Raw genomic sequence first — 15,609 nt, 5'->3', positions numbered from 1 at the left:
CAGCAGTGGTTTATTAGAGCAGGACTGGCAGCTTGGAGCAGATCACAGGAAGGCTGAAATGGGGATGGACGTTCTAATTATCTTCATGTGCGCCGGAAAGGAAAACATCTGATGTTTCTCAAGGGACATGGACGCGCTGTAATCACGCTGTCAGCAAAAGGAAGGATCATTAATTAGTTTTGGTCTTTCAGCTGAGATAAGGCCAGTTAGCCGGTGAGGTGTTCAGTAGATAACTAAAATAATTTTCTGTTTCTGTGATGATTTTTTGAGAACATCTGTCGTTTTGTGCTTTGGAGAGCAGCATCTTCTGTTTCACTACAGTCAGAGGATGAAGATCAGAAGATGCTGTTGGTCCAGAATATTTACACACCCAGAACCTTTTCATGTCTCATTACAGCCACAAACCAGCTGGATTTTAACAACATAAAGTAGGAGATAACGGGGAAATGAACTGCTCATTATTTTCAGAATGTTTAACAAAGATAAATTTGAGCAGTTTGGAGGGCATTTGGATTCAGTTACCCTGAGATAAATCCTTATTGTAGCATCTTTTGATTAATTTGTCCTTAAAGGTACGTCTTTGAAAGCTTTCCAGAGACTAAAATTTTTTTCAACCTTTATCTGTCATGTGCATAGCAGAAACATGTTTGCTTGTACAACGAAAAGCTTACTTTGGTGTCTGCAAGAATGCCACTTCAAACGGTATTCTTGCAGACAGCCGAGGCCGTAGTCCTCATGCCGGTGGTCGCAGGTTCAATTCCCAGCCTGGTGACATTTGCCGCATGTCTTCCTCCTCTTTCCTGTCAAGCTTCTTTAAAATGAAGGCCACTAGAGCCAACAAACCTTTAAAAAATGCAATAAATAAATTTAGAAAATGCAACATTTTTAAATGTCTATATTTCACACAATATATAGTCTAATAAAATGTCTGCTGTTCAATGGACAGTAGCTCGAGCTCATTCAGATTGGTTGGAAATTTGCCTGTCAATGTCAGATTTCAAATCTTGGCACAGTTGGAATAAAGTGTGGACTTTGATTGGGTCTTTTTAGCCAGGGATGGACCGATGTACAAGTTTGGGCCGATATTAAGGTTGCTGTTGCTTTTGAAACTTTGGGGGAAAAACAACCATATTGCTGCTGACTTCATCACTCCTTCTTTGCTTCAGTTAAACTCCTCACAATCACTGATCACTGTCACACAGTGGCGCAACTACACATTATTCAGGTGGATGCGAAAACATAAATCGCCTCCCCCCTCCCCCCCCGAAGGAAGGTATGTCAGGTCAGGGTGAAGGAGTGTAGAAATACGCTCGTGTCCTCCTCCCCCCACCCAAGACGACGACACGTGAAAGGTAAAACTCACTACATTACCTCGTTATGTGCGCGAGGTGAAGGAGGTAAGGCGCGCTGAAGTGTATGGGAAAACATCATCGGCGCACCGCCCCATCCAACGGATTTTGACGCCCCCTCTGGTGTTGCGCCCCTATGCGTTGCATGCACTGCATACCCACTTTTTGCGCCCCTGCTGTCACATGACCAACTTTGTTCACTCCCCTCCAGAAACAAATGGCAACAAGAAGGAAATAAATATTGATGGTTAATATTGCCCAGTTTTGTTTATCGGAACAATATGACTAATATCGGCTGATATTAGTCCATAGTCAGGAGGAAATCGGCACGGTCTCGGAGAAGATGCTCGGGTTTTATGTCCAAAGAGTCGCAGTCTGCTCTCATTGACGTAGTTATGAGATGAAAATCAAGTCCACACCAGGTTCAGGTCTATGTGAAGTATTGTGTGATTGGTCAGACGTGTGTGGAGTGTTTCATGCAGACAGCATTGTACATGATACTGTGGGGGGGTTTAATATGGTGTTCTTCCTCTCAAGATCTACAGGTGACGACGGTTCTAGCCAAGCAGGAAATTGAATTTCAAACAGACTCAGTCTTTATGTGTTCTTAGAAACTGCTTCTGTTCTTTGAGGTTGAGGCAGACGAGTGAGAAAATAGTTTTGTTTTTAACAGCTGCTCTGTGCGTTTTCAGGATTTTGACCTGGCTACCATCTATGTGTCGGATGCCCAGTACAACAGAAACATCTACTTCGATACGTCGCCGCAGGCGTCAGGTGGGGCCATCACATGTTGTTAACAAGATCAAGTTCTCAAACACTTGATCTTGGATAAAAGCATGTATGAAATAATGAAACCAGGCAGCCATCTTTATTGGAAAATGTTCACTTAGCTTTTTTGGTTTACAAAACTGTGTTTCATCTCTTGTGGCTTTGTCCAGGCTTTATACGTCACACAGAGTAGGAGAATCAATAGTATAAATATCAATAGAAAATATATTAGAATGTTCAATAATTTCACTGAATTCAGATTCAGAACAGCATTCTGGGAGATGTAGGCAGAGGAAAGGCTTTAGTTGCTCAACCTCAATTGGCCTCTACTTCACTCTTTGATTCCCTAGCAACAGCTCATTCTTTGGGTATAATGTACATTGCATTTATTCCAGCGTTAGGCAAATGTATCTTGAAGGAGAATAACACTTAAATTCATTTAGAATTAATTTAGAATAAAAAATAAGTCACCCTGAATTACCTTGATACATATAATGTATGTAATAAAAGTGTCATTAATGAAGGGGGAAAAAAAGTCGATCCAGACTTTAAGTACGTTTAGGGTCTGGTGAGGATGCAATTAAATATTTTCCCCAAATATTCAATAAAAAAAAAACCCTAAGTTAAGCATAATAAATTTGTAATCAAAACTTTTGGAATAGTAATTATTTCTCCATCCATCCATCCATCCATTTTCTTCCGCTATCCGGGGTCGGGTCGCGGGGGCAGCAGATTCAGAAGGGAGGCCCAGACTTCCCTCTCCCCAGCCACTTCTTCCAGCTCCTCCGGGGGAATCCCAAGGCGTTCCCAGGCCAGCCGAGAGACGTAATCCCTCCAGCGTGTCCTGGGTCTTCCCTGAGGCCTCCTCCCGGTGGGACGTGCCCGGAACACCTCACCAGGGAGGCGTCCAGGAGGCAACCATACCAGATGCCCGAGCCACCTCAACTGGCTCCTCTCGACGTGGAGGAGCAGCGGCTCTACACTGAGTCCCTCCCGGCTGACCGAGCTTCTCACCCTATCTCTAAGGGAGAGCCCAGCCACCCTGCGGAGGAAACCCATTCGGCCGCTTGTACCCGTGATCTCGTTCTTTCGGTCATGACCCAAAGCTCATGACCATAGATGAGGGTGGGAACGTAGATCGACCGGTAAATCGAGAGCTTCGCTTTTGGCTCAGCTCTCTCTTCACCACGACGGACCGGTACAGCGCCCGCTTCACAGTAGACGCTGCCCCAATCCGCCTGTCGATCTCCCGCTCCCTTCTTCCCTCATTCGTGAACAAGATCCCCAGATACTTAAACTCCTCCACTTGAGGCAGGACGACCCCCCTGACCCGGAGAAGGCACTCTACCCTTTTCCGGCTCAAGACCATGGCCTCGGATTTGGAGGCACTGAGCCTCATCCCGGCCGCTTCACACTCGGCTGCGAACCGCTCCAGTGAGAGCTGCAGATCACGTTCCGATGAAGCCAACAGGACCACATCATCCGCAAAAAGCAGAGATTCGATCCTAAGGCCACCAAAACGGATCCCCTCAACACCTTGGCTGCGCCTAGAAATTCTGTCCATAAAAGTAATGAACAGAATCGGTGACAAAGGGCAGCCTTGGCGGAGTCCAACTCTCACCGGAAACGAGCCCGACTTACTGCCGGCAATGCGGACCAGACTCTGACACCGGTCATACAGGGACCTGACAGCCCGTATCAAAGGGCCCGTACCCCATACTCCCGGAGTACCCCAATTTTTTTCTTTACAAAAAGTTTTGTTTAAAAATGTTTTTTTAATTAAATAAGTAATATTGTCTCGTGAACTTAAAATGTTATTTGCCAAACATAAACTTCTATTTGCACACACCAGAAATTTTTTGTTGTAATTTTAGGCCCTGCCCATGATGTCATGTGAGAATCACAAGCAAAAGTTTGAGTCACAAACAAAAACATAGAATAGCAAGAAAAGATTTCTGACAATAAGTTTGTTTTGCCAATAAATTTTCACTTCATGAGACAAAAATGTGTGATTTTAATATTTAAAAAAGTTTTTAAGCAAAACCCAGAAGGCTTTCTCATGGTGACATGCATTAACAATTAATTTTTTTCTAAAAAGATATGCTGTACTGTTTCTAACTTTCCACAATAAATACAACAACCTGTATTAAGTTTATTCATTAAGTTAAGAGTACTATTTAATCCTGTATGTCCAAACCAACAAATAGTACGGGAAAGAAAGATACTACTTAGTGAGCTTAGTAGTAATAAAAATAAGTTAGTTATAAGAGAATTGTTTCAGAGTTCATCAGGAAATATAGCTTTTGATAGTATTTTTTAATTTTCTTAGAAGAACGAGGAGGCTATGAGCTTCTTATCCATACTCCAACCTGGAAGGTGGCGGTAATGCACCTTAAAGTTGTTTGCCAACCGCCATAAAAAAGACGAAGAAGAAGACGAGAAACAAGATGGCGCATGGTTTGTTTTGTTGAATTTTCGAGAGTTTGTATAAACGAGTTTATCAACAAGCATTTGACTGCTGTTGAAGAAACATTCACAGAGTTTAAAGAAATCATCAAGAGGAAGAGATGGATGATCAACGCAGACTGCTGGATTTCTCCCGGAAGCCCAAGATAATCTTATACCGAATAGGTAAGAAACGCCAGCGTTTGGATTCAGGTTAAGGTTTGAATGTATGAAGCTTTCTGCATGAGGGTCATTATAGTAACCGTTCCCCTCCTGTATACATGTTTATATATCAGATAAAGAACGCAAACATCACAACTACGCTGTGAGAATGGCTAATTTATGTAGAGAGAAAATGGAACCAGTTATCTTTCTTAGGGCTCTCCTCCTTTAACTGCTGAGACTTACTTTAATAAACAGGAGAAATATGTAGAACAATTCAGCAAAAGGCTAGTAAAGCAAGTGTTTCACGCAACAGGGCTGGTGTCGCTGTAACAGACGCAGATTTTTCCTGTAAACAGGATACAACAGGTTAAAATAACGAGGCAGACACAACTCCGTATTTCTAAAATCCTCCTGGAATCTGTTCTGTTTATTGTTTCTATAATGAACAGTTTCTTTTATCCTTCCACATAAAGGCACAGCTGGTCTTTATATGAACCTGTGGCCGACGGGTGCAAATGCGCAGCAACAGAGAAAACAAGCAAACAAAAAAGAGATTCAAAGAAATGTAATGCAGCAAATAAGAAGAAATGACGCAAACAAAAAGCAAATAAAATGCAGCAAACAAAGAGACGCAAATGAAATGCAGCAAACAAAAGATGCAAACAAAAAGTGCTGAAAACGGAAGTGCTCCAGACCACTAGAGGGAGTCGAACAAAAAACAGCCTTGTCCAAATTTAGGGTCTGCATCCTTTAAAACGGGTGTTGAGAAACGCAGCAATGGCAGCAATTTTTTTTTTTTTTTTTTTTTTTTTTTTTTTTTTTTGCTGTATTACACAAAATGATTTTTACAATGTTTTCGGCGAGAATGTAGATGTATAGATCTCAAATATCTGCTAGGTGCATCAATAAATCACTTAATTGCAATATCGCTCCGACGTTTTCGGAGATGTCTGCTCCCGCTGCATTAACAGCCAGCTCCCCTCGCCAGCTGTCAGCTGACCGGGCGCTCCAGGTTCGGTACACCGAGAGAGAACGCACGTCTCCCGGCAAATCGTTTTAAAAACTCCCGGTAGTTTCCCCCTATGAGTGGAGGTGGAACACAGATATTAAGCCAGGTAATAGTTGTAAAAAATTTGTTTCACTGAAGTATTTATTCCTGAACAAATGGGTTTGACTGATTAAAGTTAAGCCTTCAAACATAATAGTTTTATTTAACTGTAATGTCTTACTTCCTGAGATCTAGAGAGTATTTGAAAATGAATAATTTGCTTACATTCCTTGCTATACATGTTTAAACATTTTAGAATCAAACAGATTTCTTTTTAGTATGGAACAGCCTTTATCACAAAAGGTGAAGAATAATACTGAAAAAAACGAGTAAAAAAAACTAACTTCGAGTCCGTTTTTTTCCTTCGGCACTTTGTACTTCACGTTGTCAAGGTTGCTAAGCAACATAACGCCGAGATGGAGGCTAGGCAGCTAGCTGAAGGCTATAGCTTCTCTCTTCTGGTCGTACATGTTCGTGGCCTTCGAAGGACCCGTCTTCCGCAGACCTGGCCATTTCTCACATAGACATAAATAAAGGACAGACGTCTAATGGACCGCTCTCGTCTTATCAATACATATTTATATAAATATAGACAGAAATAAATAATGATTAATACTGAATAATATTAAGCTATGCATGTTTAGCGCTCGCACACACACTCACACACAAACATAGGAAACCTTCAAAACAAAAACGGGAGATTTGGGAGGTATCTTACTTTGACAGAGTGAAGTTCATAATAGCCATTGCCATCTGTGTAAACTTTTCTGGTGAATGTTATAACGTGTAATATTATTTTTATAATATTGTTTCATTTCTATAATAGGCTCTTGTATCAGATATCTAAGTCAGTGTTAGAAAATAACTGAAACTTTTAAAAAAATAATCTTGGTTAGCTTTCAGAGCGGGGACTGAACACCAAGTACTATAGCACTATACCAGCTAGCATTAGCTGATATTTGACTGGTGGACATAAATACAGTAAAGTAATATTCTAATTACAAAATATACACAATATTATGTCCATCTTACTTGTGACACGTTGTCTGTCAAGCCCTCATGTCAATAGTCCGTCGATCTGATCAACAATATCCTGCGGTGCTGAGGCATCTTCTGCTGTTTTGGTCCAGCACAGCAGGAGGGTTTTGTTTGCGTCTCTTTTTTTTGTTTGCTACATTTTATTTGCTTTTTGTTTCCGTCATCTCTTCTTGTTTGCTGTATTTCATTTGTTTGCGTCTCTTTCTTTGTTTGCATGTTTTCTCTGTTGCTAAGAATTATCATTATTCTTAGCAGTAAAAAAAGATAAGACCTGGTGAAAGCCCAGTGCATGCTGGTCCTGTACCAGTCCCTAAACTTACAGAAAATGGACAAACTGTCAAGATTCTGGGTTCTTGGATTAGGATTTTTTTTTAAAGTAAAGAAACAAAAAATATAAAATAAACAATTAACATGAAACTGAACTCAAAGTAATAAAAATAAAAAGTTAATTGCTCCAACATAGAAAATATTAGAAATAATACTAGAAAATTATTTTTAAACAATACCGATCATGCCTGGAGTGAATAAATTAATCAGAAATATTTAATTTGGTAATTTTCCAAATGTCAGCTGAATGTCTGCACTCTTGAATTTTCAGATGTGTTTATTTGGTGATTTCTGTCTTAAATAATGAAAGTCTGTTAATTACTTCAGTAACGTTAACTATTCCTCTTTTTTTCCTGTTTTCCTCTCCAGATTGCCTGCAACATAACGTTTATGAGAACGAAATGTATAACCAGGAGAGGAGATCCAATCTGGACCAGGACGAGGTAGAACCTCTGCAGGTGAAACAAGAAAAAGAAGAGCCAGAAGATCAACATATAAAAGAAGAGCAGCAGGATCTAGAATATCAACAAATAAAAGTGGAAGAGAAAGACGTTTACTCCAGTCAGGGTGAAGAACAGCTTGAATTAAAACAGGAGACTGATACCTGCATGGTGGTTCCTGTTTATGAACAAACAAACCAAACTGAATCAGAACCAAACAAGGAGCAGGTCATCTTCCAGGAAACTGCTGAAGCTGAGAAGCAAAATCAGAAAAGAAAACCTTTCTCCTGTGTGACCTGTAAAAAGCTTTTTGCTTGCAAATATTCTCTTGATAATCATATGAGGATTCACACAGGTGAAAAGCCGTTTTCATGTGGGAACTGTGGAAAAAGTTTTAGGCGAAAAAGTGATTTAACTCGGCACATGAGGATTCACACAGGTGAAAAGCCGTTTTCATGTGGGACCTGTGGAAAAATGTTTTGTCGCAAATTACGTTTAACACAGCACATGATGATTCACACAGGTGAAAAGCCGTTTTCATGTGGGACCTGTGGAAAAGGTTTTAGTCGAAAACCGACTTTAACTCAGCACATGATGATTCACACAGGTGAAAAGCCGTTTTCATGTGGGACCTGTGGAAAAAGTTTTAGTCTAAAACCGGCTTTATCTCGGCACATGATGATTCACACAGGTGAAAAGCCATTTTCTTGTGTGACCTGTGGAAAAAGTTTTAATCACAAACTTAGTTTAACTCAGCACATGATGATTCACGCAGATGAAAAGCCGTTTTCATGTGGGACCTGTGGAAAAGGTTTTAGTCGAAAACCGAATTTAACTCAGCACATGATGATTCACACAGGTGAAAAGCCGTTTTCATGTGGGACCTGTGGAAAAGGTTTTAGTCGAAAACCGACTTTAACTCTGCACATGATGATTCACACGGGTGAAAAGCCGTTTACATGTGGAGCCTGTGGAAAAAGTTTTAGTAACAAACTTAGTTTAACTAAGCACATGATGATTCACACAGGTGAAAAGCCGTTTTCATGTGTGAACTGTGGAAAAACTTTTATTCAAAAAGGGAATTTAACTAAGCACATGATGATTCACACAGGTGAAAAGCCGTTTTCATGTGGGACCTGTGGAAAAGGTTTTAGTCTAAAACCGGCTTTAACTCGGCACATGATGATTCACACAGGTGAAAAGCCGTTTTCATGTGGGACCTGTGGAAAAAGTTTTAGTCGAAAACCGACTTTAGCTCTGCACATGATGATTCACACGAGTGAAAAGCCGTTTACATGTGGAGCCTGTGGAAAAAGTTTTAGTCACAAACTTAGTTTAACTAAGCACATGATGATTCACACAGGTGAAAAGCCGTTTTCATGTGTGAACTGTGGAAAAACTTTTATTCATAAAGGGAATTTAACTAAGCACATGATGATTCACTCAGGTGAAAAGCCGTTTCATGTGGGACCTGTGGAAAAGGTTTTAGTCTAAAACCGGCTTTAACTCGGCACATGATGATTCACTCAGGTGAAAAGCCGTTTTCATGTGGGACCTGTGGAAAATGTTTTAGTCGCAAATTTCGTTTAACTAAGCACATGATGATTCACACAGGTGAAAAGCCGTTTTCATGTGGGACCTGTGGAAAAAGCTTTATTCAAAAAATTTGTTTAACTCAGCACATGAGGCGTCACACAGGTGAAACGCCGTAGAACTATTTTTCGTATGTCCTATGTAGAGGTTCATATAAAACAGTGTTTCTCAACCTTTTTTGGGCCAGCGCCCCCGTAGCCTTTTTCCAGGTCCCTCACCGCCCCCCACCAAAGAATTTGTAGGATACTTTGCACTGACTATTATTTTATCATTAATATTACTTTCGCCATTGTAGATGTTTTGATTTTTATGTTTGTTTCTGTATTTATCATCAAAAATAATTTCCCAGAGAACAAAGTCATGGGAATAGAAATTATTTTCACAGGCGTCTATGAAAAATGCAATGAACATTCAAGTTAAAATTGGTAGGCCTAACAGCAGCAAATCAGAGTGGAAAAAATATTTTTATTTTGTGCCATTTTATAGTTGTTAAATGTTTCACAAAATGACCAGATAAAAAATGTACAACATGCCAGTTTAAACTTTGAACTATTAGCAAAACGACTGAGCTCTGCAACATTAAAACATGGATAGAACTGTAACTACATTAATCATAGCTCTTCTTCTCTTCAGTATTTTTCTGGTGGTGCAGCTCTGTGCTGCCTTCAGGAGAATGGGACATCAGAGTATCATCCATAAAATTTCACCCACATGGCATTTATTGCGCAAATCAGAACTTTCAATGAAAACCAACATTTCCAGGTCCTTTTAATGCCATACAAATATGAGACGGAAACATGGATTATATCTTTATATAGACCTGTCTATTGATTTATAGATTAATAGTTTTACTGGACAGAAATGACAAAGAACAAATCTGGTTCTTAATCAAAGTTTACAGTTTTACAGTTTTACCTAGTTGCTCAAAGTCTAAACTGGCATTGTTGTGCATTAAAGGTGTAAAGTTTACCTTCGACCAAACGTCCCCCAAAGGCATCCCAGCACCCCCCTTTTGTAAAAATGTCCGCCAGCGCCCCCCGGCCATCCTCTGAACGCCCCCTGGGGGGCTGTACCGCCTACGTTGAGAACCGCTAATATAAAAGATGAAAACTGGAGGGCTTCTTGTCTATAAAGTGGGAAAATTGTTTAATTTTTGAATTTGTTAAATGTGATCATTTGGACCTTGACATTTGCATATTGGAGATATAAAATATGAACTTGCAGGATTGATTTGTATTTTTCTGTATAGAGAGAATGAGTGGGGTGAATGAAATTTACTTTAATACCTTTTTAATCCAAAATAAGATGTGCTGTTGTGTACTATTAGTAGATTTTCATTAATTGTTTGCAATCTGAAATTTACAGTATTAAAAAAGTCTGATAATTTTGTCTATACAGCAAAACTAGACTGAAACTGATGCTATTTGTTTCAAATTATATTAACCAGTCTTTATAAACGCTTTTTAAATAAATTAGCATGCCCTTTTACTTAGTTAATGCAATATACAATATAAACATATTTTCCTTCATTGGTTGTTCTTGATTGTACAAATTATGTGTGATTATTGTCTCCAATAATTTGGTGTTTCGCTTGTCTTGGTTGTATAATTTTTCTATTTTTTTTTACTATCTTTTTTAAAGTTTAAACTAATTTAATCTATAAACATATCGATATGCATTTTATTATGTCCTTACAAAGTCATTTATCACTTGTAATTAGGGGTACGATACAATATTCAATATTATGGTCACGATACGATATGTATCACGATATTTTTGAGCGATAGGATTCAGTGCATTTTTACGATTTTCTGAAAGCTTTTAGAGGGACAGAATGATTTAGTGACATTTTGTGTTCCATAGACTTGAATTTAGTTAATTGAAAACTTACTAAACGCACCAACTACACAATACCTGACTCTGATTGGACAGTTTAACAGTCTGCAGCTGGACAAAATGAATCAAAGATGCAGTGAGAGAATTAGTTTCTGTCATTTAATTCATGTGGATTTGACATGAAACTCAAAAGTTTAAACGGTAATCCAGGAGCAGAGTGGGGAGATTATCAGCCTCTGTAGACTCAATATGCAAATTATTGCACTTATGTTTTTCTTTTGGACACTGTGGCGGCACTTTGAAGTAAAAATGCAGCCACAAATGCAGTCTTTTGGGCTATGGGAAAAAATGCGTTTCCACCTTGGTTCCCGGAGTTAGCCGTGGATGTAAGCTGCTTTCTTCTAACTGCTAAAGTAGTGGCTCCGCCTCACCCCGTAGTGATCGACTCCCTGCAGCGCCGCTATTTCCCTGATTGGATCTCTGAGTAGCTGCCTCTCAGGATCTCATAGTACTCTCAGTCTCTGATACTCTTTGTCTATTGCTAATAAGAATGATCGATCAGCTATTGTTATCATGGAAATCCTCACGGCGCCGCGGATTCCGGCTGGGAGGTTTTCCTCTTCGTCTTCCTTAAACTGTGAAAGTTTAAGGAAGACGAACAAAACACAGCGCCGCTGCGCGCCCGCTGCGGATGTCATCAACCCGTGTTCATTCTTCAGATAATCCTTTATATACAGATCAGAAACCGCTAAGCTAAAAACTAATTATGAAGCGAATGCTACCAGTCGAAATTTGCATTAATTTCGCGATCTCACTGCTTTAGCAGCTGCTCCATTCGCGCCGCTTCTCCGTTCCGCTTCTCTTTCACGGTTACTTGCACAACTTTACTTCGTTTCTCAGCAACAAAATACAGCCCATCTTATTTATTGAAGATTTTACATTTCCAAAAACACAGGAATCTAATGTTTCGTTTTGTACGTTGGAAGCTCATTCCCTCTCACATAATCGGAAAAGCCGGTGAATGGCGGCGCTTTTGACATTCGGAAAAATATGGTTTACTAATTTTAGCATAACTCAGGTTATACTTGGTCTATTAGCACAATTTAAAAACTGGTGTGTAGTTTATAATGTGCACTTTAAGCTCAAGTTGAAAGTGTGACTGATGTAGGCGGAGTCTTGCTGCTACGCCGTAACAATAGACGTTAAAAGAGCTATAAGGCTATGGACCCCTATGGTTTAAGGATCGATACTCGCGGATGAAAAATCGATACTTTCCTAGGGCGGATATCGATATATATCGCCGAATCGATTTATTTATACAGCCCTAACTTACATATCCTTTGACGTAAGCTAATACAAGTGAATGGACCGAACTTCACAAAGTGCTGTTCTGCAAAGTATTTTAAGTTAATATTTGACACATTTTCTCACACACGCTAATATATTGTGTAATCAAATAAATGACTAAACAGAGTTTTTTAATGTGATTATTTAGTTGTTTTGGGGAATTTATGAATAAAGAGCACAATGTTTTTATTTGATCGAAATTATTCTGATAGTTTTTATATTGACACTGATGAACACACATACTTTTACAGCATTTTATTTAAAAATATATTGACATGAATCCATAATTTAATGTGCCTTTAACATTTCAAGAAGACAAGAAAAAAATTTCCTTTTATTTTTTGACATTTTATTGTCATAATAAAATTTGATAAATCAGACATTGTCAGACATTAGCTACATTTTTTTTTTACTTTTTTTCTGGCAAAAATATTACTGAATAAAAGTTAACTTTGCTATGGACAGCAGAGTGGAAATAAATTCCAACAGTTAATTTTATTTCATTACATTAGCCGTCTTAATACATTAGTACTTCATATTGAGATATTTCTCCTAAAAATACACAAAACGTGAAAGAATAAAAGTGTGCAGTAAAACAAATTAATGTATATTACACTGGGAATTCTGGCCCCAGGCAGGACTTAAGTCTGCTGGTCAAACTGGGAGAACTCCAACGACTTCTGAGACGTCCTGGTTCACAGGCTAAAGCCAAGGATAAAAGAGAAATGATGCAAAAGTGAAATAGAAAATATACATCTGATTCCTTCAGAAACAACATACATTTACAGCAGTGGTTCTTAACCTGGGTTCGATCGAACCCCAGGGGTTCGGCGGAGCCTCTGCCACGGAGGTATAGACACCCATGTGTAAAGTCGTGATGACGCGCGGCTTTGCCATCACTTGCTGCAGAGGATCACGTTACATTGCTTAGCCAATAAGAGCTGCGGATTAGCTCTGATTGAAGGAGCTCCACTCTCAGCATGGATTTGAACTTTTGTCTTTATTTACTTCAGCAAAACTCACCGTTTTTTACCAAGTTCTGTAGCTTTCGGTGTACTTCTAAATCTGGTCTTTAGTAGCATTTTTTCGGGATTGCTACTGCCTCTAGTGGCGTGGGGGTGGTAACACAACTAATATAATTATATTACAAAATACCGCAGTCTTTTTTTATTTATTATTAATTTTTCATTCTCTTAAGAATGTAGAGCTAATTAAATGATCTAACCAAGACCTTAAAATGTTTCCAGTTTCTCTCGATGGCCAACCTGTTGAAATTGTGGCAAATTTTAAATACCTTGGGTCATTCCTGGACAGTCAGCTCAACTTTGCTGAAAACACTGATTATATTTTGAAGAACTGTTCTCAGAGACTCTACGTTTTAAGAAGACTTAGTGATCTTGGATTTGACCCTATGTCTTGAATTTGGAAAAAAAATCATTTTATTTATCACTACAGAAGGGTTCAGTGAATGTGCATATGAATCTGATGGGTTCGGTACCTCAAAAAAGGTTAAGAACCACTGATTTACAGCATGTATTTTCAGCGCTCAGCATCTATAGGTAAATACCGACATGGTGAAGCTGAGCTGTGAAACAGACTGAGGAACAGCAGCTCCAGCTCTGATCCTGACTGACCTTTCCTCACAAAATCCCCTGATCCCTCGTTAAACCTGCCTACCTGCAAAAAAAAAAAAAGAAATGCAGTCCAAATCGCAATTGCTAATAAAACTCATTTAAATTGAACTATATGTTTAATTTATCCCTAATATAGTTTCATAAAAATTTAGAGAAACAGTGAAAATATCATACAACATGACGCCTGGTGTTGCCTTTAGGGTGTCAATGGAATGTGGGCAAAACACATTTCACCGTAAAAACGTACTGCATGCAGTGATGAATGAAACAATGTGTAATACTTATAAATAGATAAATGTTTTGTGTTGCATACCGAATACAAATACGTTAGTTTCCCTCCTTTTTTTGTCAATAATTTACCAGGGAATTTAAGATACGTTGTTTGTAAACCAGATTTCCGTTGGTCTTTGAATGCAGCACCAGCAGTGGTTGCTGCTGGCAGCTTGGAGCAGATCACAGGAAGGCTGAAATGGGGATGGACGTTCTAATTATCTTCATGTGCGCCGGAAAGGAAAACATCTGATGTTTCTCAAGGGACATGGACGCGCTGTAATCACGCTGTCAGCAAAAGGAAGGATCATTAATTAGTTTTGGTCTTTCAGCTGAGATAAGGCCAGTTAGCCGGTGAGGTGTGTCAGTAGATAACTAAAATAATTTTCTGTTTCTGTGATGATTTTTTGAGAACATCTGTCGTTTTGTGCTGTGGAGAGCAGCATCTTCTGTTTCACTACAGTCAGAGGATGAAGATCAGAAGATGCTGTTGGTCCAGAAATATTTACACACCCAGAACCTTTTCATGTCTCATTACAGCCACAAACCAGCTGGATTTTAACAACATAAAGTAGGAGATAACGGGGAAATGAACTGCTCATTATTTTCAGAATGTTTAACAAAGATAAATTTGAGCAGTTTGGAGGGCATTTGGATTCAGGTACCCTGAGATAAATCCTTATTAGAGCATCTTTTGGTTAATTTGTCCTTAAAGGTACGTCTCTGAAAGCTTTCCAGAGACTAAAATATTTAATTTCAACCTTTATCTGTCATGTGCATAGCAGAAACATGTTTGCTTGTACAACGAAAAGCTTACTTTGGTGTCTGCAAGAATGCCACTTCAAACGGTATTCTTGCAGACAGCCGAGGCCGTAGTCCTCATGCCGGTGGTCGCAGGTTCAATTCCCAGCCTGGTGACATTTGCCGCACGTCTTCCTCCTCTTTCCTGTCAAGCTTCTTTAAAATGAAGGCCACTAGAGCCAACAAAACCTTTAAAAAATGCAATAAATAAATTTAGAAAATGCAACATGATTTTATAAATGTCTATATTTCACACAATATATAGTCTGAATAAAATGTCTGCTGTTCAATGGACAGTAGCTCGAGCTCATTCAGATTGGTTGGAAATTTGTCTGTCAATGTCAGATTTCAAATCTTGGCACAGTTGGAATAAAGTGTGGACTTTGATTGGGTCATTCTAGCCAGGGATGGACCGATGTACAAGTTTGGGCTGATATTAAGGTTGCTGTTGCTTTTGAAACTTTGGGGGAAAAACAACCATATTGCTGCTGACTTCATCACTCCTTCTTTGCTTCAGTTAAACTCCTCACAATCACTGATCACTGTCA

At 39.2% G+C, this 15,609-nt stretch overlaps 1 protein-coding gene, 1 long non-coding RNA gene and 1 pseudogene across 3 annotated transcripts in view; 2 read left to right on the top strand and 1 right to left on the bottom strand.

Moving 5' to 3' along the window:
- LOC145552626 (uncharacterized) overlaps window positions 1–10,702 on the top strand; it is a 12,924-nt pseudogene extending 2,222 nt beyond the window's left edge. The window contains exon 2 of the transcript XR_014088751.1: window positions 9,321–10,702. The product of XR_014088751.1 is annotated as an uncharacterized LOC145552626 (transcript). The remainder of the gene's footprint in view (window positions 1–9,320) is intronic.
- LOC145552621 (uncharacterized) lies at window positions 4,429–9,205 on the top strand. The gene is made up of 2 exons (XM_081610282.1): window positions 4,429–4,748; window positions 7,510–9,205. The coding sequence occupies exons 1-2, from the start codon at window positions 4,685–4,687 to the stop codon at window positions 9,072–9,074; spliced, it is 1,629 nt and encodes a 542-aa protein (XP_081466408.1). The 5' UTR covers window positions 4,429–4,684; the 3' UTR covers window positions 9,075–9,205.
- A 1,862-nt stretch (window positions 10,703–12,564) lies between the features above and the next one.
- LOC145552636 (uncharacterized) lies at window positions 12,565–13,408 on the bottom strand. The gene is made up of 3 exons (XR_014088757.1): window positions 13,380–13,408; window positions 13,159–13,259; window positions 12,565–13,058 (listed from the first exon to the last, which is right to left on the bottom strand). It is a non-coding gene; the product is annotated as an uncharacterized LOC145552636 (long non-coding RNA).
- Window positions 13,409–15,609: the final 2,201 nt, after the last annotated feature.

Source organism: Poecilia reticulata, chromosome 1 (genome assembly GCF_904066995.2).
Source record: "Poecilia reticulata chromosome 1, P_reticulata-male-v2, whole genome shotgun sequence".
Taxonomy (NCBI): Eukaryota; Metazoa; Chordata; class Actinopteri; order Cyprinodontiformes; family Poeciliidae; genus Poecilia; species Poecilia reticulata.
The sequence above is the reverse complement of the archived record's forward strand: the minus strand, read 5'-3'. Positions and strand labels throughout refer to the sequence as shown.

Bases quoted from the DNA above. Each gene is read 5' to 3' on its own strand.
- LOC145552621 (XM_081610282.1), top strand. From the start codon at position 4,685: ATGGATGATCAACGCAGACTGCTGGATTTCTCCCGGAAGCCCAAGATA. The intron at 4,749-7,509 runs GTAAGAAACGCC...TTTCCTCTCCAG, and splicing joins GATAATCTTATACCGAATAG to ATTGCCTGCAACATAACGTT.